The sequence below is a fragment of the Leuciscus leuciscus genome (assembly GCF_965113295.1).
Source record: "Leuciscus leuciscus genome assembly, chromosome: 11".
Taxonomy (NCBI): Eukaryota; Metazoa; Chordata; class Actinopteri; order Cypriniformes; family Leuciscidae; genus Leuciscus; species Leuciscus leuciscus.
In genome coordinates, this window is record NC_138735.1 from 14,648,973 (window position 1) to 14,671,966 (window position 22,994).

Below are 22,994 nucleotides of genomic sequence, written 5' to 3' on the forward strand. Positions count from 1 at the left end.
ATGCCATGTAACCATATAGAGCCCTATCAGCTGGTATTATTAAAGGTTACAAATAACTAATTAAATCAAATATAATGCAGTTTTCATTATAATAACAATTATGTAATGACACAAGTAAAAATATAATAAATATGTAAAAAAGTGCAGTGCACATATTCAGCAAAATACTCCTCTTTATCTATATGTTTTAGTCATCTAACATGCTGCTGGTCATTAAATAGTTTAAATGTAACGTTCTGTGACACAATTGTTCTCCTGTTTCATATCAAAAGTAACCTGCTCTGTCTTGTTTGACGGTCTTCGTGTCCTCTTTGCTCCGCGATTTTTCTCTGCGTGAGAAAACGGATGTGTGGCGTGAGCGTGTGAGGAGTCTCGCGCTGAATGCGTCGAGTTGGCAGCTCTGCTTTTAGAAGCGGGATGGATCCGGATAGATCGGCGGCGGCCATAGACTGTAGGCAGCGGCGTTCCTCCTTCCGCCATGCTGCTTCTCCATGTGAGGACTGTTTACATTAGACTAGAAGTGCGCACCGGCCGCATGCTTATACACGTGGCGATTGTTTACATCAGAGTGCGCACGTGTTTCGCGCAGTTTGTTTAAGCGGTTGATGGAAAATAAGCTATAATGCGCGTTCTAAAAATCTAAATTCGGATCTATTATTTTTCACGGTATTTTGAAGTGCCCGTGATAACAATATCGTGCATATTCATTACCGCGATTTATCGCATTACCGAATACCGGCACATGTCTACATGACAGACAAACTTGTCTCTCAAATCTGATTGGTTGATTATAATGTTGTTCCAGGGTCAACAAAGATGTGGGGTTTGCAGGGTTGCACTTAAATGTGAACTAGATGTTTGCACATGGTAATTGTGAACTAGATGTTTGCCCATGGTAATTGTGAACTAGAAAACTTGTTAAGGATTCCTAGGAATCATAAGGACTTCAGTGATTCTGGTTCTGATTGTGATGTAATGATTCCATCAATGATTATTCTAGCAGTTACAGAAGAATCCCCCAATTATTAATTACAGTAAAACTAAAACATTTGTTTTCCACAATTGAAATTAGGCTAAAATACAATCAAATATAAATATTAGATGAAAAAACTTGAACTTAAAAAAAATGTAAATGTTACCTTAAAAATAGATATGTTGCCTAAGTTATAAATGAATACTAAACTAAAACTAAATAACTAAAAAGCTCAATAAAAATCATAAAAAATCAATATTAAAAAATTATATTAAAATTACTATAAATATAGTCAAATGAAAATGAAAACTAAAACAAATAACAAAATTATATAGTATATAAATAATACTAAAATAACACTGTTTCCCAGAATAAATTAACAACATGCCTTGGGAAAAAAATGTTTGTAAAAAGTTTCTAAAAAACACACACAATAAAACCCACTTTCAACTCAGTTGTGGAAACGATCGAAACGCAATTACTTTCAATTTAAATTAACTTGTGGTCCAATATGTCAAGAACTGCTTTGACCCATTCAGTCAATGCATTTTTTTTTGTTTGTGTGAGTCAATTCATTAAAACAAACTAGCTCATAGAAGTCAATGGTTCGCAAATCTGCACTGGTCTGCACTGGTCCTGTGAGCTTCACTTCCTTTATAGACAGATCCTTATGACTGTCATTGAAGAAGAAAGAAATCAGACGTTCCCTTTAATAATGTTTTGTAACTGTCATTTCTGCTTCAGATCAAGTTTCAGAGTCAAACGTCCAAAACAGCAGTTATCAGATAACAACTCTAAACAAACATTTGGTTTTACTGCTGCTTAATCTTTCTCACCTTCAGTGATGTCATCTCAAGACGCTATGCACACTGAGAAAAAAAGGATTTTAAATGTCCCATTTAAAAAGGAATTCATGCTGTTGTCTGGTTTATTATGGTGACCAGTCAAGTCCTGTGAGTGTGCATTTACTTCAGTGTAAAGATTTCTCCTTAGTTCTCACCCAAACAAACAAATTAAATTGGGCCACTTAATTAACACAACGTGCTGCATGCTGCCTAGGGCTGTTGGTTTGATTTCCCCTGATTTTCAACAAGTTAAGGGAATTAATAACGGTGATTATTACAGTCTAATAGTGGATAACTACCTGAACAGTGTTAGATCAATATCTTGACACCGATTAGCAGGTTGGTTAACATGGGTTACATTCAGTCACTCATAATAATAAAGCTTGCGCAGATTTTCATTATGAGAGTTTAAACTTGGGGGTTCAAACTTTTGGTCACACTTTAGTTTGGGGAACTCTCACTATTAACTATGACTTTTGCCTCAATAAACTCCTAATTTACAGCTTATTAATAGTTAGTAAGGTAGCTGTTGTAGTGGTTAAGTTTAGGTATAGGGTAGAATTAAGGGAGGTAGAATATGGTCATGCAGAATAAGGCTTTAATGTGTGCTTTCTAATAAACAGTCAATATGCTAGTAATATGCAAGCTAATTAGATTAATAGTGAAAACTAAAGTGTTACTAAACTTTTTTAATGCCACAGACCCCCAAATATGATGCTTTCCTTCTCTGTGGACAACTTTTCAGATGTGATGCTATTACTGTGTTATTTCCCCGTTAACACACTAACCTGCATTGAACCACATAGTTCAGAAAGCAGTGGTTAGAAAAAGGAAAGAGGAATAAATATATTTTTAATCACTGATTCTTCAGTTCCTCTGCCTTTGAAAGTCCATGTAATGATGTTTTGCCCTCACAGTGAAAAAAGTGATCAACTCTTCCTGGTCTTATATAACTACCTTTGTTTAAAGGATTAGTTCACTTCCGAATTAAAATGTTCTGATAATTTACTAATAATTCCCACGTCATCCAAGATGTTCATGTCTTTCTTTGTTTAGTCGAAAAGAATTAAGGAAATTAGGAAAATATTCCAGGATTTTTCTCCATTTAGTGGACTTCAATGGGGTACAACCAGGGTACAACAGTTTGAAGGTCCAAATTGCAGTTTCAATGTAGCTTCAAAGGGCTATACATGATCCCAGCTGAGGAATAAGTGTCTTATCTAGTGAAATGATCTGTCATTTTCTAAAAAATAAATAAATACATATATACCTTTTAACCACTACCGCTCGTCTTGCACTAGCTCTGCGATGCGCTACGCATTACGTAATCACATTGAAAGGTGATGCATATTCAAAAGGTTGGGTAGGGCGAAAAACTCCATCTCATTTTCTCGTTGTTTTACCTTTTTTTTTTTTACTACCTACCTTTTATCCTTTTATTTTTTATATTTGGCTAGTTTGCGTTCTGCTGCACGTCCCTGTGTGTGTGATAAGCAGAGTGTACGCGAGTTGTGCACCCGCCTCTAGGAAGCACATTACTAACTCGTTTTAAATAACAAAAACAATATTGCGTCATTGGCTTTAGACCAGGTTTTTGTTGGTCAATGTTTGACCAGTTTTCGCAGTCTATTTCTGATGCCAACAATGCGCTTAACACACCTAGTTTTCAGACCAGCACGCCCACTGGTGCACAAATAGGCACAAATGGATTTGCTATTTAAACAATGTGGCGCAGGACGTGAATTACGTGATAACTGTGTCGGGCTGAAACTAGCAAAAGACACTTGCGTCCTAAGAGTGTTTGAATCTGCTCAGAAAAAAGTCGGTGCCGCACCAATCTCAAATAGTAAATATCCAATATGTAGATTATTTACGATCAGAAATCCTGTTGTGTGGGGGGAACCCCGAGGACAAATGTGCACGCACTCTGGAGATTGTCACATGAAACGAAACGATACTGAATCAGAAAGCGAGCTGACGGAAGAATAACACGACTTCATCCAAAACTTTTTCTTTTTTCCCCCACAAATTTTCTGTATAAAGCAGTCATTGGTTGTACCAATCTTCATACAATTTCTATTTCTATATACTATGTATAATAGTGTTATAATAGTATTATAACACTTTTATCGCCATTTCTTTTTGCCCGTCGTCCGCCATGTTTGTTAACTCTAAAGGCACGATTGACCGTGAGAGATTGTGAGAGATTTCCAGTGTTCACAGTCAGGAATCTGGTTGTTTTTGAATGGAATCTGTTAGTGTGTGGTGTGCTGTCTTGGTCACATCGCGGCACTCCACACACTATAGGAACAAAACTCTTAAAGGGATAGTTCACTTTGAAATTAATTTTTGGTATGTTTTAGCTTACCTCAAGGGCATCCAAGATGTAGGTGTCTTTTTTTCCGCAGTAGTTTCAATTTTGATATTTTTAGGTCAAACGGTAAAACAATTTACCGTAAAACAATTTACCGCTCAGTCCAAATTAAAACAATTCCCCGTCGTCCAAATTAAACAATTCCCCATCGTAAGTACACATTGATGGCCTAAGACACGAAACGAGCGGTTTGTGTGAGAAAACGAACAGTATTTATATCGTTTTTACCTCTTATACGCAGACATGTCCAAGTGATCTGATCTGACATGTACGCAGACTGGTGCATAGATATATACACTAGATGTCGCCTTAAAGACATTCGTTCCAATGAACTGCCGTAGACAAGGCGTATAGTGTGTATATATCTATGCACCAGTCTGCGTACACGTCAGATCAGATCACTTGGACATGTCTGCGTATAAGAGGTAAAAACGATATAAATACTGTTCGTTTTCTCACACAAACCGCTCGTTTCGTGTCTTAGGCCATCAATGTGTACTTACGATGGGGAATTGTTTAATTTGGACGACGGGGAATTGTTTTAATTTGGACTCTGTGCTTGTGTTTTGAGACCGTGACCATAGACCTGCATTATATGACTGACAGACAAGAACGGTTTCACCTAAAAATATCAAAATTGAAACTACTGCGGAAAAAAAGACACCTACATCTTGGATGCCCTTGAGGTAAGCTAAATCATACCAAAAATTAATTTCAAAGTGAACTATCCCTTTAAATCTATGATTTTTTTTTTATCATCATGTTTGTGGTCTCTCACATTTTGAAATCTGTGAAAGTGTGGGCCAGCCTTAAAGTGATTCGGGCAGGTGTTTTCAGTTGGAGAAATGAACTCCCTGTGGGGTGGACTTTGTGCTTTGTAACTTTGCAGATTGTTTACATGACCAATAGTTATATTACACACTAAAGGAAAGGTAAAATAAAACAAAACATAATAGGTCCCCTTTAAAATGTCATAACTTGATCTTCCGTTAACTTCTTTCTGGTGATGTTTGCCAGACATCTCCAATAATTTTCTCCTCGTAAACGCCAGCACTTTCAACAGCAAGATCGCATTCAGATCTCCCTCCATACAATCAACAACCAGTGGATTGAATCAAGTCTGCACCCAAATTGTTTTGTTTTTTTCAATAATCTGCTTCCCTCGTATGTACATCACAATATGGAAGAAAAGATTTGTTGCTACTTCCATTACATCACAACTTCAAACTTTATTTTCTTAGCCCAAGACAAAAGAGTTAAGTCTTTAAGTGTCAACAATATTCTAGTCTCAATATTCTATCTTCTAGATATCCCCTATTTGTTTTGAAAAGTAATAGAATACCTTTCCTAAGCTGCACAAACATTCATGTCTAATTAAATTATCATAAATTTGATGCTTAATGTCAAGTTTATGTACAAATAAATGAGCAATATTAGTAGTAATAGTAAACACCACAATCTAAAAGTACATAGGCCATTGCCAAAGCACACAAAACATCTGCAACCGTTCCATACATAACAATCAAAACAACGTTCTTAACAACATCCACTTGTTTAATACCTGAGCTTTCCAAATGGATAAATGCTCTGGTGTCCTGTTCAACCGCCCTTCCTCTTTAGTGCACCATCTATGTAGGTCAGTCGTACAGTTTGAATTTGAATAACTCTTTAGTTTAATATTGCATGTCAGTGTGTAGTTCTTTGTCCATCAGTGTCTGTTGTCCTGGCACGCAGTGTGTTGGCAGGGAAACAAACACACTGTTTGTAGTAGCAATGACTCACAAATGAACAGAAGCTGAAAAATGGACCAGTGAGACCAGCCCATCATCGGTCTATGGCTTTTTCAATCCATCTCTTTTCAACCTCCGCAGCTGCTGACTTTCAACTGGTTTGACTCACATTCACAATCTGAGTCTTAAAAATGTTAGCAGTGTGCCAGTGTGTGCTGATGGTCTACCTGAATAGAACAGACTATTCAGTGAATTCAAACCATTCAACATCTAACCAATATGTTTCTTAATCACTCTCTTCTTCTCTTTCATTGCGCCCTTTTTCTCAAACCTAATGCACCTATACGACAATGTTGCGGTTCAGAGTCCCCATTTGACCCACAATGGCTGTTCTTTGTTTTCATCAGAGCCTTGCCAGTTGTAACTTTCATTTTCATTGCAAATTACATCACTATGACACACCCATATGGGAACTGACTGGTCAATGAGAACTAAATTCTGTTAACACGCAGGTGAATGAATGGAGAGATTTGGAGATTAGAAGATGAGTTACAACTTGATTTTTTTGTGTCAAAGGGCGTGAGAAAGGGCGGGTGTCTGCCTGTGGCAATGTTATCTCACAATTTTTAAGATGTCAATTTGGCTCTTAAACTTGAAAAGTACAGAGGAACCTGTTTCACACCACAAACATAAGCAAACTGTATTTATTTCTGTGGCCATATTAACAGTTTTCAGCATTTTCGCTGTGCGCATAGTGTTTGTGAGGCTATCAGAGTTTTGCTGAGCCTTATTTTTCCATTCACAGTGTGCTAAATCTGTAAGAAAACACAGAAAATTAATTATAAGCCTAACACGGTCTCATGAGAAAATGTCACTATTTTACAAGAATTCATATGATTTGTACAGAAAAAAAAATTTGCCTGAAGGTCAACCTCTAGCCCTAAACCTAAGCCAACAAATTGTCATGAAAGTGTGTTATTTAAGTCCATTTATCAACAATTGTTTTGTAAAATAGGCTTGTATGAAGCATCATAATATTATGTAGTGAACTACACACCCATTTCTTCACAAAATATGCCTGTTGGTGTCACCATTATATTCAGTTAGTTTTAGGGTACGTTTACACGACAACGGTATGCTTAAAAGTTTTCCGCGTACAGATGACACCACTGTCAAAACGATCCCCATTCACACGGATCCACGAAAATGACTAAAAACGCTGTGTTCTATTGCCAGGCCATTAGATGGCGATGAAACACTATACATTGTACACGTAATACGCATGTGCGTGAAGTCATCATCTTCAGAGATTCACGATTCATTGATGTTTACACGGAGACCGTTTTTAAAAACTTGCACTTTGAAACCAAGCGTGCCGAACAAGCCCTGAAAAGTGAAGCAAAAACGTCTCGATCGCTACCCGGTGACTGGTCCTAGTATAGGTCATAAGCCCCGCCTCCCAGTGTTATTCAACGGGACGTGAGACCAACTAAACAATTAAATTACACTTCAAATATCTTTTTTCCAAAGGTGGTTTCTTTCATTTGCTGTCGTTTTTATCACGTTAAGTTCAAGTGTCTGTTTAAAAAATAAGTTGTTTTTTAGTTAGTTACGTGATGCGGTGGTGTAACGTCATGATTGACAGCTGTGATTGACAGGTTCTCTGAGTGAAGTAGTCACTGAAGCACCAACGGACCCTTTTTTCGGGATCTTCGGAGGACTGAGGAGATTGTATTTACTTTATTTTAACAAGCCTCTTGTCGTACTGCAATCAATTTTTTTTAAAGTGTGCAGAATGCACTCTCCCTGAGTGCATTCTGCGAGAGTGAGGGTGGAGCGTTGATTTCGCGGCTTTACTTCCTGCTCACTACTGCGCAGGTCTGGTCCCGAGATCGCTCCTGCGCGTGATATTGTTTTTCCCAGGATGGTACGGGAAGACTCATAAATATTCATTAGGGAAGTCATCCCTGATTGGTCTGATGACCTACCCCTAACCCCACCCCTAAACCTACCCGTCACTGGGGGTCTTATGACCTCCCTAACCCCGCCCCTAAACCTACCCGTCACTGGGGTTAAGACCAATCAGGGATGACTTCCCTAATGAATATTCATGAGTCTTCCCCTACCATCCTGGAAAAAAAAAATTCGCCTCCTGCGCAGACTCAAGTTCCAATATGTCAGCGCCATATCGGGACGCAAATGTTTTTTTCCCAGGATGGTTGGGGAAGACTCATGAATATTCATTAGGGAAGTCATCCCTGATTGGTCTTAACCCCAGTGACGGGTAGGTTTAGGGGCGGGGTTGGGGTAGGTCATCACATAGACCCCAGTGACGGGTAGGTTTAGGGGCGGGGTTAGGGGTAGGTCATCAGACCAATCAGGGATGACTTCCCTAATGAATATTCATGAGTCTTTCCCAACCATCCTGGGAAAAAAAATATCGCTATCGGGACACTGGCGGCTTCAGTTCTCATCAATGGAAGAGAGCAAAGGGGCGTCGTCCATCTTTTTTTACAGTCTATGTTTGAAACCCGTTTTCAAAACTTTGCGTTTTCAGGCACCCAAAACGCCGTTGTCGTGTAAATGAACGGCCAAAACGCATAAAAGGTTTTACTTTTTTAGCTGAAGACGGTATTGTGTAAACAGCTCCTTAGTTTCATGGACTCTTAGTTTGTATTTCATTAATTTCTGTTTTCCTTTGTCTAGATTCCCGCCACTCTTTAGTTCCTATGGTGACTGTGATTAGTTGGTTTGATTCAGCTGTGTTCATCTCGTTATCTTTAATATTTTGTTAATGTGTGTTCCTTTGAGTTTGTCCGGTCTCGTTTCAGTTATCTGTGTGAATACCGCTACCTGTATGAATCGCTACCTTTTTGGATTATTATATTAAACCTTGTATTGGAATTTTATTCTTCTGTGTCTTCGTCCGTCTGCCTGCACACATGCGTCACAGTTGAGTTTGATGCAAGTTCTACATAATAGCGATGAGTGCATAACCAGCTGATTCTATTCAGATGATTTAAGCAGTTTGCGAAGGGTCTGATTTGACTAAGTAAATGCAGGTTTCCGATTGAGATGCTGAAATGCCGGTTCATTAAAGCTTACATGTAAATGAAGACAGTACCACACTAAAATAAACGTTTGTTGGTTTGTTTGAAAATTAAGAAATTAAGACATAAATATTAGTATTGTAATCTTGGTAGTTTAAAGTTTAATAGTTGTTGTACTATAAAACGAAGCTAAGTTTTTATTATATTAAACCCTCAATTTTTATTATACAGTATTACAATATATTTCTTAGTTTTTTTTAAATACTAAGGCGTTTTCTCAGTATACTTCTCAGTGCTGTGACTGACAATAGAACCATAAAATATGGCAAAAATGCAATCATTTTAATCATTTTATTTGCGTGCTAATCCACATCTTTAGAAACCAAATGTTTACAAGGAACAGACCCAAATTAAACAATGAAACATATTTCCATTCTCTGCAGCGACTGCAAACGTCAAATCCTGCGCTAGTTAGAAATGAAAAAAACTGCCGCCTCAGAAAGCTTCAGCTTAAAACACAATTTACGGCAGTGATATCAAACGCTCATTGGCTCATTTTTATTCGTAAAGATTCATAAATATTTTACGTTTCTTTAGCTGTAACCTGTAAATACATAATAATGTTTACGTTTAAATGTTGTCAGTACATCCATATTGTACGTTTTGCACCTGAAAATGTTACGTACTGATACCTACATATTAACCATGAGACCAGACTGACAGGAGCCCGCTGTTTCAGGTACGCTGCTGCTTCACTTACACGCTGCTTATGCTTGCAGTGTTAAAACAGTCAGAGCATGTGTGCTGAAGCTCAACTCTCTATAAACTAATCCCACAGCGCTCACAGTCAGGTCATCCCAGGTCAGGCATCAGATGCCTGCCTATTCTTCAAACACCAGTTGCACAATGTTTTTCATTTTGAGCAGAACCGGTATAATGCAAATATATTTAAAAAGAAGAATTCAAATGCAATCAGAAATGAAATAATTTGTCCATTCACTAGGCTGTTTATTTCCTTACCTGGTTTCTCATATGTGAATATAACAGTGGAAAATCAAATAATTTACTTAAGCTCAAGCACAAATAGTCCTTAGATATTTCCATATTGCTTGGAATTGTTGCGTGTGTGTGTCTGAGTCTGTTTGAGCTGCTTACATACTGTCACAAGCGCTAGTCTATACTAAGTCTTTAGCAGCTTACATTCAACAGTCATCCCTTACACTGAGGTACCTATTGCATATACAAATACCCTTTCATTTAAGCCTGAGACAGACATAAATAGTCTCTACTGCAGAGTACTGACACATCACAGATCACATAGTAGAGAGTCTCAGGGCTTGACAATAAGGACGCACAGAAAGCTGTGTGCAAATATTGAATTGACTTCTCCTTCGCATCTTCTTGCGTATGAACTGACAACTACACATAAAATATGTCAAAATGCCTGTCTTGGCGAGGCATAGACCGGCATACACCCTCATGACGTTCCAAACCCATAAGACTTTTCGTTCATCTTCAAAACACTCAAAAAAAAGAAGATATTTTTTATAAAATTTGAGCGATTTCTGTCTCTCCATTGACAGCTACGCAACTACAGGTAACACTTTGAGGCTTTAAAAAGTTCATAAAGAGATTGTAAAACTAATGCATATGAATTGAGTGGTTTAGTTCAAATTTTCTGAGGAGACACGATCACTTTATATGATGAACAGATTGAATTTGGGATTTTATTCACATTTAAACATTCATCAATGCACACATCAGTTATGATAAACGGAAGCTCAAGCATGCTTGACATGCCAGAACCAATGAGGTTCATTCTCATGTGTTACGCAGCACATTTGAACTTCTGCTAGAACCAATTGTTCTCGTGTGTCAAGCTGGATTGGTTGAGCTTCTGTTTATGTTCACTTATCAATGTTTATATGTGAATAAAAGCTTAAATTCAATCTGTTAATCATATAAAGCAATTGTGTCTCTTCAGAAAATTTGGACTAAACCACTCAATTCATGTGTATTAGTTTTGCGATCTCTTTATGAACTTTTTGAAGCGTCAAATTGTGTGGACTGTGAATGGAGAGTAAAGAACTGGCTCAGATGTTATTAAACATAAGATGAACGGAAGTCTTATGGGTTTGTAGCAACATGAGGGTGAGTAAATGATGACTGAATTTTCATTTTTGGGTGAACTATCCCATTAATGTTAAACAAAGAAAAGAAAAGAAAATGAGAAAATCACTTAATCCTCTTGACTAAATAACTTTTGTGACATTAAGGGCTAATCTATATTTAATTTATACAGTAAAGACTCTGCAGTGTTATTTTATATTTGATAGTTCAATTTCTATACCTGAATACTACTGTTATATCTAGCCTACATGAAAAACTTAAAGAATTGTTTATTTTTATTTTTATTTTTATTATTTTGTTCTACTGCTTTCATTTACACTATTACATTTGCACTATTATTACTGACTTTATATTATTTAGGCTATATTTAGGCTAAAAATTGGATGGCTCAATAACAATTTTTCTTTTGATTGTTTTAGTTTTCTTAGAGCGAGGCCAGTGAAAATTTTGGGAGGGCAAGTAAAAAATGTGAACCACTGGACTGACTGGGCCAGAAGACAAAATCCTTAGTGTTGAGCCCTAAGTACATAAACATAATTCAGTCTATAATTCTGAAAACAAGCTTGTTTTTGGAGTAGAGTCTGACATCACAGACTGTTTCCTCAACATCTGTTTGAAAAAGACAGACGTGTGCTTTCGCGCATGTATCCGTCTGCATGTTTGTCTTGGGGAGGTCCAATGCATTGCTTAAATATTCACAGAGGTGCCTTGCGCTCCCAGACTGTAAATGAGCAGGCTTACAGCGGGAGTCCTGAACTCTGGTGGTCCAAACATGTCTCTTTAAGTGTGTAAATCTGGAGGGTTTAATTTGCCAGAGCTGTTTTTATACCTAGAATGCACTCTGTGAACGCCAGCTCTCACTAGCTAACACGACTCGAGAAAAAGCAGAAAGCCACTTGGCAGTTTGACAGCACGGGGTCAGCAGGGCCAGGCAAAACACAGACGCCGCCACCACCGTCACTGCCGTCTGATGGAAAGAGTGAGAAAAGGGAGAGGGCAACTGATTAAAAGAAAAACAGAGAGAGAGAGCATGCTTGCATCATGATATGTTAAAAATGATTTGCTGGTGATATAAAATGTTATAAGTTAATGAATAGTGTATTGATTTTAATTCACATAGGGCCAGATTTGCGCCAGCGCAAACCCTCTTTTGGTGTTAGAAAACTACTGTCAGGATTTACTAAAGACAGACAGTGAAAAATGAACACTGAAAAGGCGTGGGCACAGTTATTTTTGCGGCTGACCGTATTATGCATTTGTAGGAGTTTCCCTTTCAGATGCAAAATTTATGGGAGGAGAATTTAAATGATTCATAAAAGGTGATTTACTAAGGTTTGCGCTAGTCAATTTACTGGTATTTGCACTAATTTGCGCTGCTCTTGGTAGATCTGGCTGTGTCTGTGTCTGTGTTTGTGTATGTGTGCGTCGTCAGTAGATTATGTGCAGAACTTTCCACTCTCATTAACTTTTAGTAAAAGCCCTAAGTTTCCTAAAGAAATTTGTAACTATAGTTTTTCAATCTTGGGTCTCGCGTTTTAGCATTGTCACTGTGATTAACTTCAGTAACAAAAACAACGATCGTGTCTCTTCAGAAAATTTGTACTAAACTTAATTTTTCGATCTCTTTATGAACTTTTTGAAGCAACAAAGTAGTTGCATGGATTGTCAATGGAGGGACAGAAATCTCTCCGGTTTCTTGAAGATATCTACATTTGTGTTTCGAAAATGAAAATACCTTTTGTAGCCCCGTCCCTTTTCAGCGCTCCACTCGTTGTCTTTTGTCTTCCGGTCTGTATTTTCACAGCGATCTTGCATTTATGAATGAACGGCTCGTTTTAAAATCTTCCCGGTCCACTGACATTTGCTAAAACATCTGCTTTAAACATTATAATCCTCATGATAACTTTCGTTAACTTTACATTAAGTAAATCTACTTCACCAGCTAGTTACTCCTGGACGGCGATGCCATAGAAATATATAGAGTGACCGCAAAACGGAAGTTCAAAGACAATGTTCTAAAGATGGCTGTGCGCTTGTTTCTCTGGCGCATAAGGTCTATAGGCAGAGAGAAGAGTGATGTCAGCAGGAAGTGATGTCATTGTTTACAGGGGCCAGAGTTAGTGGTAAGAGGATAAAGAAAGAGACGGCAAAGACAAAGACACAGTTCTGCAGTGTGCTCAGATCTTGCCGTAGTGGAGAACTCCATTCCAAACTGGGGGGAGGGATTACATAACACATGGAAAATCATCCAAAGAACGAAAACAGGCCGCCTCTGTGTTGCCAAAGGAGCCTGTTCCACCCTCTCTCACAGCCTATAACACAGCTGATGGATCCAATTTATCTACACTGCAGTTCAACAGAGTTCTTGGAGTCCACTTGCATACGTCATATAGCAAAAGTTATACACAGAACTATATTTAATAAACTTTGTTCCCCAAAACAGATGCACTAATAAAGATCAGATAAAGGTTTTTAAAAAGGGTGCAATGCAAAGTTAAATGTGAGCAGTTACCCATGTAAACTGAGCCACCTCAAAAACATCAAAGAAGGCGAAGACCCAGAGCACACCTACCTATTGCGTCATCGCAACAGACCAAAGGTACTTTACAATCTAAAGCAAACTTTTCCAGAAAGTTCGCTTCGGCAAGCTGTTTCGAACTCCAAACGAACTTTGTTTAGGCCTGATTTTGTTTGGAATGACGTCACACCAGTTCGTTCTTTGATTTTCCCTGAAGTGTATCTGAGATTTTTTCACCCATTTTATGGTCCACTGGATGAAAACGATAAGTCTGGTCAAATAGAATAGGAATAGTAGTAGTACACCTTCCCTCAACAAGCTGCTAGATTCACGTCATTATTCTCATACAAAGCAATAAACGTTTATTATACGTTGAAGTTCCAAACGTAGGTTCGGGAGGAGCCTAACATTCAGTCCTGTCCATCATCATTACGAGCATACTATATAAGCAGCAGACACCACGTCATCCCATTGACAAATTCTTCCGGCAGCCCTCCCCTTCTCCTCCAGTAAACTATCTCTATCCTCTTATGCCCAATTCCATCATGGGGGGTTTTAACTCGGAGTTCAAGCCGAGCCTCCTCCAAGGACAGCAAGCCAAGTTAGTTTACAATTAACCTTTAAGTCTGAATGGGCAGGCGAACTATAGTGAATTCCAGTTAGGGGTTTGTTCAAAGTTTGGCAGTACATTTAATCTGCATGCATAAACTTAGGGAATCCAACAAGACAAGAAGGTATTCAAATGACCCACCAATGTGCTCTTAATGTCTAGAGAATGTCTATTAGCACTTATTGGTTGCATTTGTGGATCGCAATCAATATATAATAGCTTATTATTTCAGTCCTATCTGAGGCGCCCTGTATTTACATTTATATTCCTAGCAAAAACAACTGACATGTGGTCTTCACTCCAGGATTTGCCTCTGTCTCAGACTAACCCTGAGGCCAGAACAGACCTTGACTGTGTTAGTGTGTGGTCTACCTCCCTCAGTCAGACGTGTGCTGCCATTGCCAAGGCGAACCATGTGATCCTGGAGAGGGATGGGTTAAGGGAACCAATTTCTTTCTGCTTACAAGCAACTGCTTACTTTTTCTGCAATATAATACTTATATGAATGAGCCTAAAGGTATTAGACATGGTGTTCTTCTTTGCACACAACTGTTTTAATATAAACTCTGGGTGTTTAATATTGCAGAATAAAATGTATAGATATAGTCTAAGATGTACATACTGTACAAATCTGTGCTAACGTTTGCATACACCTTAACAACATACACCTGTTAGTCAACTTTGCAATGTCTCTGCATGCATACACGTATCAGCTGACAAAACAGATACCGAAAAAGATGGTCTATTCTGATCTATGCAAAGATTTACAAACACACCTGAAATGCACAGACTGTTCATGCTAAAACTCAAATATAAACAATCAATGCATTCTATATTGTCTACAAAACTATTATGCCCTGTGCTGGAGATGAAACATGCTTTATTCGTACCTTATATGAAAACTGAAATTTGTTTATTAATGCAAAATGCTTACAAGCATTTCTCATAATATATAATATGGTAAATTAAGGTTTATGTTAGGACGGTAAAAAATAGATTAATCAGCACATCCTATTGAGATGCTATGAAGAATATTTTAATGCAGGGGGAATATAAAACAATGAAAGCGTAGTGGTGCAATATGGCTGCACACAACCTCTTTGTCAAATGACATATAGACAAAAGGAACTCGATCAAACAAATTGCAGCTGTTGGTAGTGAAAACAAATATTTTTGGTATCAAAGTTTAAGCAATCTACAGACGAAATGACAGATAATAGATAATAAATTTAACTCATGATCAAACATAAATCAAATAGAATAAATACAATCTCAGATTAACAGCAGGCATAATATAACATAACATTTTAAAGAAAATAACACTGGATTGGAAAAAAAAAGTGTTACAAAAATAATAGCCTTTTTTTTTTTTTTACCTTTGGCAGGTGAGAATATAAAATTGCTTTTTATTTAAGGAGACTGACATACATTCGACTTAATATCTCATAAACAATGTATTCCTACTTGCTTGATATGAATAGGTGTTATAAAAACCTTAAACCAGAATATATCTAACATTTCTAATACCATGCACATATACCCTATTGTCAAAGAATCAATGTTATGCATCAATAATAAGATGAACACGTGTGTGCTTCTAAAAAATAATAATATCGCAGTGCAATGGAAAATAATGCAACACCTACCCCTTTTGCTCCAGATTTGATTAAGTTGTAACTGATATTCCATTTCAGGTGTGTGGTTATTCTTTGGGCACTTTGTCTCGAGCCCTTTTCCATGTGCTCAGAGCACGCGCTCCGCGGCACGCGCTGGATACAGTCGCATACAGTCGATGACGTCACGGTGCCCTAATACAGCTGCGTCGGGAAAAATCACAGCTTTGTCAGTCGGCATGGAAATAGATTCGTGCAAAAAAACTGATAGTTGCATTTAATAGAGCTCAGCACTGAGCATTTTGACAAAGGAGAAAGAGTGCAAAGCTGTGACAATTATGCTCCTTGATGCAGAAATTGTCTGAACTGGCTAATCATACAGCTAAATCATATCATCATCATCATCATCATCATCACATAAAATGCTTTATAATCAGACATCTAATGTCTACACATTATCTGTTTCCAAATAAGGTGTAAATTATGGGGTGTCATAATAGTTTCAATTAGAGTTTCAAACATTTTAGTAGGCTAAATACAAAAGATGGGTTAGTTAGTCAGTTCGCCTATTTATATTTTCAGTAAATAGAGTCTGCAATCCGAAATCGCGTTCCCTTGAAGTAACCATAGCAACAGCAGACCAAACAGAATAGTATGGAACATTGTTAAAACAAAAACACTGTTTATTGTTGATTTATAAAATATATATATATATATATATATATATATATATGAAGAGTTCAGATGCAAAAGCCTCTAAATGCCATTTGAAATTTTCTTATAGAATGATCATTTTTATTAAGCTTGTATATTTAAGTTCAGTAATTTCACTTAAATTATAATTAATAGGTAATCTTCATGGCCATTTAAGTGAAATTATTGAATTTAAATATACGAGCTTGATAAAAATGATCATTCTATAAGAAAATTTCAAATGGCATTTAGAGGCTTTTGCATCTGAACTCTTCATATATATATATATATATATATATATATATATATATATATATATATATATATATATAAATTTTAAACGTTATTGTCAGCAAATAAATATTAAGGTGGCTCGGGGCGAACTTTCGAATGTCTTTTATATTTTTATTTTTTTTATGTTAGGCTACTCTTAAAAAAAAAAAAAAAAAAAAAATAGCATCTTAAAGACGTCTATCAAATGTTAGCAATCAGATGCTTTCCAGATGAAGTGATCTTTACCAGACATCTTGCAGACGTATGTGTGCTATCTAGTTTTCGCTTGAAGACACTTTTTATAGGAACAAGAGGTTTGCCCACAGTTATTTTTACTAGGGTTGCACAATCAATGTAAAACAAATTCATCTTTACACTTCCGTTTTGCGGTAGCTGTTTAAGCCTACCCTGTGTCATCGCTGTCTAAGAGTAATTATCTGGTGAAGTGGATTTGGAGTTAACAAAAGTTATCATGGGCGTTGCAATGTTTGAAGCGGATGTCATAATAAATGTCGGTAGACCTGGAAGATTTTAAAACGAGCAATTAATTCAAAAATCCGAGAGATTCATGCTCTGGAAACATAAACCGGAAGAGGTCTATACACCTGATGGTGCATACAATTTTTTTTAAATAGTAAAATTTTAAAGTGAGTGGACCTTGGTGAAATAGGAACAATGCCTACTCTCAAACTACAGCATTTTACAATTAAGATTAGTTAAATGTGATTTATTGTCAGCCAACAGTTTCATAAAAACAACAGAATCCATTCATAAATAAAATATCAAATGAAATGAATAAGAACAAATAACAAAGATAAATAATCATAGGCAGATATGATATGCTCCGTAATAATAGCATATTAGCGATTTGCCAAATAATCCAGTGCATATCTATTTGCAACATCTTTTTGCAGCGTAGAGCAATGTAGCCAATCACAGACATGCTAATGGCTAATCAGATGTGTAGAATTCACTTAGGCAACCACTCAAAGCTGGAGTTTGTCCAGTGCTGAGTTCTGCACGCTCAAAAATCCTCTCATTATAACCAAGTGTATAGACATTATGTAAATTATTATGTAATTATGTAAATAATGCCGCATACATGCTGCAAAGTTTCGGGAGTGACATTGTCTAAATTAACGTATTTGAGCGATTATTATTGTCATGTGTGCGTAATTTTTTCTCCTTTCCCACAAAAAATTATTTTGTCTCAATTGATTGGGTGGATCAGACGTCAATCTGAGTGGGCCCTTATGTAGCCTCGCCACTGTGTACAGGCAAGCTGATGGACCCAGAATATAAACGCAATAACCAATTCAGTATATTGCATTAATATTCTAGGCTCATCTGTTCACCTGTATAGTTTGCATCATCAGTGAGGTGTATACTGAAATTGATCTTTTAATATAGCTGTTTTAGTAGGCTACTACTTTAAGAGGGTTTTTTTTTTTTTACGTTAAGTTTTTTTAAATAATATCCTGCTATTTGTATTGTTTACTGCAGCAGGTGCTGTATGTGGATCACAAGTGGATCACAGTTCACATATTTATGTTTTGATAGGTGATCTAAATATGCATGGCTTGAAACAGATGTAAAATTGACACGCCACTGCAAAGATATACAAAGATATTTTGAAGAATGTCAGCAACCAGACAGTTGATGGCTACTCCATTGACTTCCATAGTAAAAATACTATGAAAGTCAATGGGATCCATCAACTGTTTGGTACCTACCAATATTATTAAAAATATCATATTTTGTGTTCAGCAGAAGAAAGAAGTTCATACGGGTTTGAAACAACTTGAGGGTGAGTAAATTATGACAGAATTTTCATTTTTACGTGAACTAGCCTTTAAAATGTCATTTAAAAACCTAAATCTATAGCCTAAAATCAAAAAATCTAAATCTATAATTCACACACTGTCCACAATTATACCTGCAGTGTTGCTGCACTGATTTCTGAGTGGTTTGCAGCTCAAGTAAACAGCTCAGACTGCATTAGCAGGGCTTTGCCACATCCATGACAGATGCTCTATGAGCCACATGAGCCCTGCTTCTAAACTATTGAGGGCTGTGGCATGTGATTCATCATCACCTCTAAAATCTGAGGTGAATCATCTGAAAGTGGCTTCACTTTCTGTCAAAATTCCCTTTGCTGGGTTTCCAGGCAGCGGTCCTCACAATAACTTTGCATTGCTTTTCATTTTTGGGCACTGTTGCTTATTGAATGCCAAATATGAAAGAGCTCAACTTTAGCTGAAATCTAGCTGGGTGGGGATGCAATTGAATATTTTTGTTTTGTGTGAGCTTTTCTATGTTGATTTCATGCAAGAAAGTGCAATTATACATTTAATTTTAGACAGGTGAAAACTTACTGACCTTTATAACTTGGAAAATCCCTGAAATGAATGACAATTTGTGATGTAAAACAAAGTTACAGTATCATACTTGGTGAACTACTGTAACAAGCAAAGATCAAATTTCTCTGAATGAATACTCCCCAAACAGTGTCTGAACTGAGGAGATCAGCGCAAAGAGACCAAAAGAGTCAAGTTCAGAAAGAAATTCATTTATGATTAAGTGAAAACATGGAAAAACCATATAGTGAAACAGAATATGGTTTATGAGAACACAGTAGCTGATACAGATTCAAAAAATACATTTCTTAGGAAATATTAATTCATTATATACAAAAACATACAAAAGATTTTACTTTAGGGTTGTGCAGCCCTATTTTTTTTACTTATTTTCTTAATAAAAATAAAGGACTTAAATACAAATTATTTTAACCACCTTAAATCTTAAACTTCGGCAGTTTCGAACATGGAAAAACTTACAATATTCAAAAGAAAAAGAATGCATTGGACATGCAACATCTTCACAACTATACAGAGCAACAGTCTTTAACTTGCATAAAAAAGCTGGGGGGGGGGGGTTCTTTAAAAGTCTTTTTGCTTTAACTCTTGTGACACAGATTCATTAATGTGAACTCCGCAGCTGCTGCAGCCTGTGTTTTAACTGTTCGCTCTTTCGCCTCAGCTGTTCCTTGATGGACAGCAGCCTCTGCTCATCCATCTGCATGCTGTGGATGCACTCTGTCGCCTTCTTTAGGATAACCACTTTAGCGGCTTTCTCGTTATTCGCAACCTCGGGAATCTCATCCCGTAGTGCAAAAAAGCTGAGTTTGAGTTCGTTTCTGCGCTGGCGCTCCAGCACATTGTGAGTCCTGCGTTTGTCATTGTCCTCAGAATCCGACGTTCGGGGACTCGAGCACTTGCGTTGCTTCACGTGCCTGTTGCTGCTGCTGCTGGTTTCCAGTCGTAGCCTCTTGACAGCCGGCTGGTCATGCCGCGTGGAGGGGTGGGCGGCGTAGTTGTGCTGGTGGGTGGAGACGTGACAGCGCTTCAACACCAGGGGACTGGGGTGCCTCGAATCCGACACCTCCGTCTCACTCCTTTTCTGTCGCTTTTCCACTGTCACCACATCAATTTCTTCCTCTTCTTCCTCTTCTTCTTCTTCTTCCTCTTCTTCTTCCTCCTCCTCCTCCTCCTCCTCTTCTTCTTCATCATCTTCTGGAATTGCATAAAAACAAGAGAATTATTAACTTTAAACATCAGTTCATTTAAATGAATAAACCCCCATACTACAGCAGAATGGGAATATAATGGAATTTGGCAAGTGGCTTTCCACAAAGGGTGGGGTGGTGGGGTGGGGGGGGTGGGGGTGCTCTGCATTCCAGTCCCCTCCCACTTTCCCTGTCAGCTGATATTTGAACATTGCAGACTTTCCTACAGATCTGACTTGGGTCGAGCACGGGGGAGGTGGAGACTGAGAGATCTTATGCAACTACAACTTGCATCAAGGGTACGAGGATAAAGTCCCGTGACCAGCACACCACCTCACCTTTGACATGTAAAGGTTACTTAAATGAAAGCACCAGCACATGCGGATACCAGCTAGATCATGCGTGTCATAGAGGTCTAAATGACATAATGCATTACATACCTGAATCGCTGCCACTGCTGCTGGAGCTGTTAGGTGGAGTGTCCAGGACCAGCATGGGCTGCGATGGTGCAACCTTGCTGGTTTTGCCGGACTCAGTGAGGGGATAAGGGAAGACCACAGAGGGATCGATGCATTCTGATGCAGAGGTGCTCAGATCCTGCAAATAATGTGCATTGAGTCGATTCGAGCTGCTGTCAGAAATCAGTTCCTTCCTAGCAGCATGCAGGGACTTCAGTCTCTCGGAAACCACTTTCTCCAACTTGGCAGCGGCAGAAAAGCCGCTCCACATGCAGTCCTGGATGATGATGGACTTGATGAAGGACTGGGAGTAGTCCGCGTCGCAGATGAAGCTCTGGTTGACCACGTCGTCTCCCAGGAACTCGCTGACCATCTCCAGCTGTTCGGCGGTGGAGAGCGACTGTCTCCGGCTGGGCGAGAGGGGTGGTGTGGGCAGAAGCTCGAATTTCTTCCAAATGTCCTCGCTGGGAGCTGGAGGTTGAGTCTGTCCTTGCTGATGGTGATAGAAATCCTCATCTTCGTTGTCGAAGTAGAAATACGGCTGGATGGAGTCGTAGTCATAATCGTAGTTTTTATACACCAAACTCGCACTCACCGGCATTTTGACACTTGTGGGGAAAATACAACCTGAAATTAGCATAGTGCATATGCAACGTTCACCTAAAGTGCACATATTTAGACTACGCATGACATGCATGGGATGGGAAAATTAGGTAAATAATGCAACTAAAAGACTAATGCATGTGTAAAAAGGGAGCGAATGAATCCCAAAGCGGGGTTAATACCAAAACATTTCATAGCATCCCTGATTCTAGTGTTGTGGTTTTTTGAGCGTGCAACATGCAAAATTCCAAAAGAAAAGATAATCGCACAAAAGAAAATTATATTTGCATACATATCATCACAAACGCATGCTGCTCTTTAAGTCAAAAAGATGCATGCAACATCAGAGACCGGATACCTACCGTGTATTTAACAAATGCAGCTTCAGAATGGCTTCTTTCGAGACGCAATGCAATGAAAAGACAATAAAAAATAAGGAGCAAGAATTAAAATCCAACAGATTACTCCGGTCGCTTGACGCATAAGTGGAATCAGAGTCGCAGTCAAATGGAAAGTGATGTGAAATGTAATGAAGGCTACGCGCTCCTGCACCTCTCAGAGGCTGGACAGACTGATCGCTTGTGTGTCAGTGGCAGGATGAATAAGTTCTGTAGCTCCTGCGAGCTCAAGCTGCGCCCACTGACGTATGACTGCAGTAGTAAAAATTTCCCGCCAAACGAAAACACGGTTGTTTTGCGTATTAAATCGACCCGTTAGGCTCACACATCAAATGTAAAAACCCAATGCCTTCTTTTAAACTATAATTAGTCTTTATTGGCTTAGCAGATATGCTGCATTTATCTCTGAATTCGATAAATGTGGGACTATTTTTTCGCGGAAGGACACATTTAGGCTTTGACGTCATCGGAGTGCGGAGCGTCTATAGTCAAGCATTGACAGCTCACTTGAAAAGGCTGATTTTTTTTTTAGTAGACAAGGATACAACAAAATCAGATCTTTATTATAGATTTCTGTCTTATAATGTTTTTAATACCACAACCGAGAGGCAAAATGGGTTGAAAGAAAACACTTTTTTGTTATTTTAAATAGAAACACTGCACAGCAATAAAGCACAGAGCAGTATACTTCTGTTTTTTTTAGGTGTTTTTAAATGTATTTCTTTATTTTCTTTCATCATATATTTTGTGTGCTGACAAAAAAGAGTTTATTTTTATGACTGTGACAAAGCATAATGGAGCATAATTATTTATGTTGCTGCAACATAACAGTAAAGAAATGTAACCATTATCATACAATTAGCATGTCAAAGTCATCTAGAGCAGTGGTTCTGAACCAGGGTCCCGGGGTCCACTAGGGGCCCTCAGTAAATCTCCTGGAATGCTGCGAGATGCTTGATAATTGTTAGATTATTTTATATAGAAAATAATCCAGTATTGGTTTTGTCAGTATGTGGTTTTGGAGAAGAAAACTTTCAGAGCGTATGAAAATTTGTTTTCAATGAATGAAACAACACATCCTTCAGACATAAGTGAAGCAAATATAGCTAATATACTAACTTATAGTTCAGTATTACAGTGTTATTTAAACATTTACTTAGT

General features: G+C 37.9%; 1 protein-coding gene and 3 long non-coding RNA genes across 6 annotated transcripts in view; 1 reads left to right on the forward strand and 3 right to left on the reverse strand.

The window, feature by feature from the left end:
• The window catches only part of LOC309509385, a 217,691-nt gene extending 206,492 nt beyond the window's left edge, over positions 1–11,199 (forward strand). Inside the window, exon 2 of the long non-coding RNA XR_014209888.1 lies at positions 10,994–11,199. This is a non-coding gene — a long non-coding RNA (uncharacterized lncRNA). The remainder of the gene's footprint in view (positions 1–10,993) is intronic.
• LOC309509374 overlaps positions 1–16,474 on the reverse strand; it is a 97,868-nt gene extending 81,394 nt beyond the window's left edge. Inside the window, exon 1 of one of the 2 annotated variants that reach the window (XR_014209871.1) lies at positions 15,877–16,399. This is a non-coding gene — a long non-coding RNA (uncharacterized lncRNA). Of the gene's footprint in view, positions 1–15,876 lie in introns of both variants that reach the window. The other variant, XR_014209872.1, reaches the window with a different exon arrangement.
• Positions 11,478–15,870, reverse strand: LOC309509380. The gene is made up of 2 exons (XR_014209883.1): positions 12,838–15,870; positions 11,478–12,069 (listed from the first exon to the last, which is right to left on the reverse strand). It is a non-coding gene; the product is annotated as an uncharacterized lncRNA (long non-coding RNA).
• A 2,888-nt stretch (positions 16,475–19,362) lies between the features above and the next one.
• myca (MYC proto-oncogene, bHLH transcription factor a) lies at positions 19,363–22,023 on the reverse strand. Of its 2 annotated transcripts, none has more exons than XM_082184006.1 (3): positions 21,798–22,023; positions 20,815–21,440; positions 19,363–20,378 (listed from the first exon to the last, which is right to left on the reverse strand). In XM_082184006.1, the coding sequence occupies exons 2-3, from the start codon at positions 21,431–21,433 to the stop codon at positions 19,789–19,791; spliced, it is 1,209 nt and encodes a 402-aa protein (XP_082040132.1). In that variant the 5' UTR covers positions 21,434–21,440; positions 21,798–22,023; the 3' UTR covers positions 19,363–19,788. The 2 variants fall into 2 exon arrangements, with proteins under 2 accessions (XP_082040132.1, XP_082040133.1); XM_082184007.1 differs by having other exon boundaries at positions 19,363–20,381; positions 21,798–22,021.
• Positions 22,024–22,994: the final 971 nt, after the last annotated feature.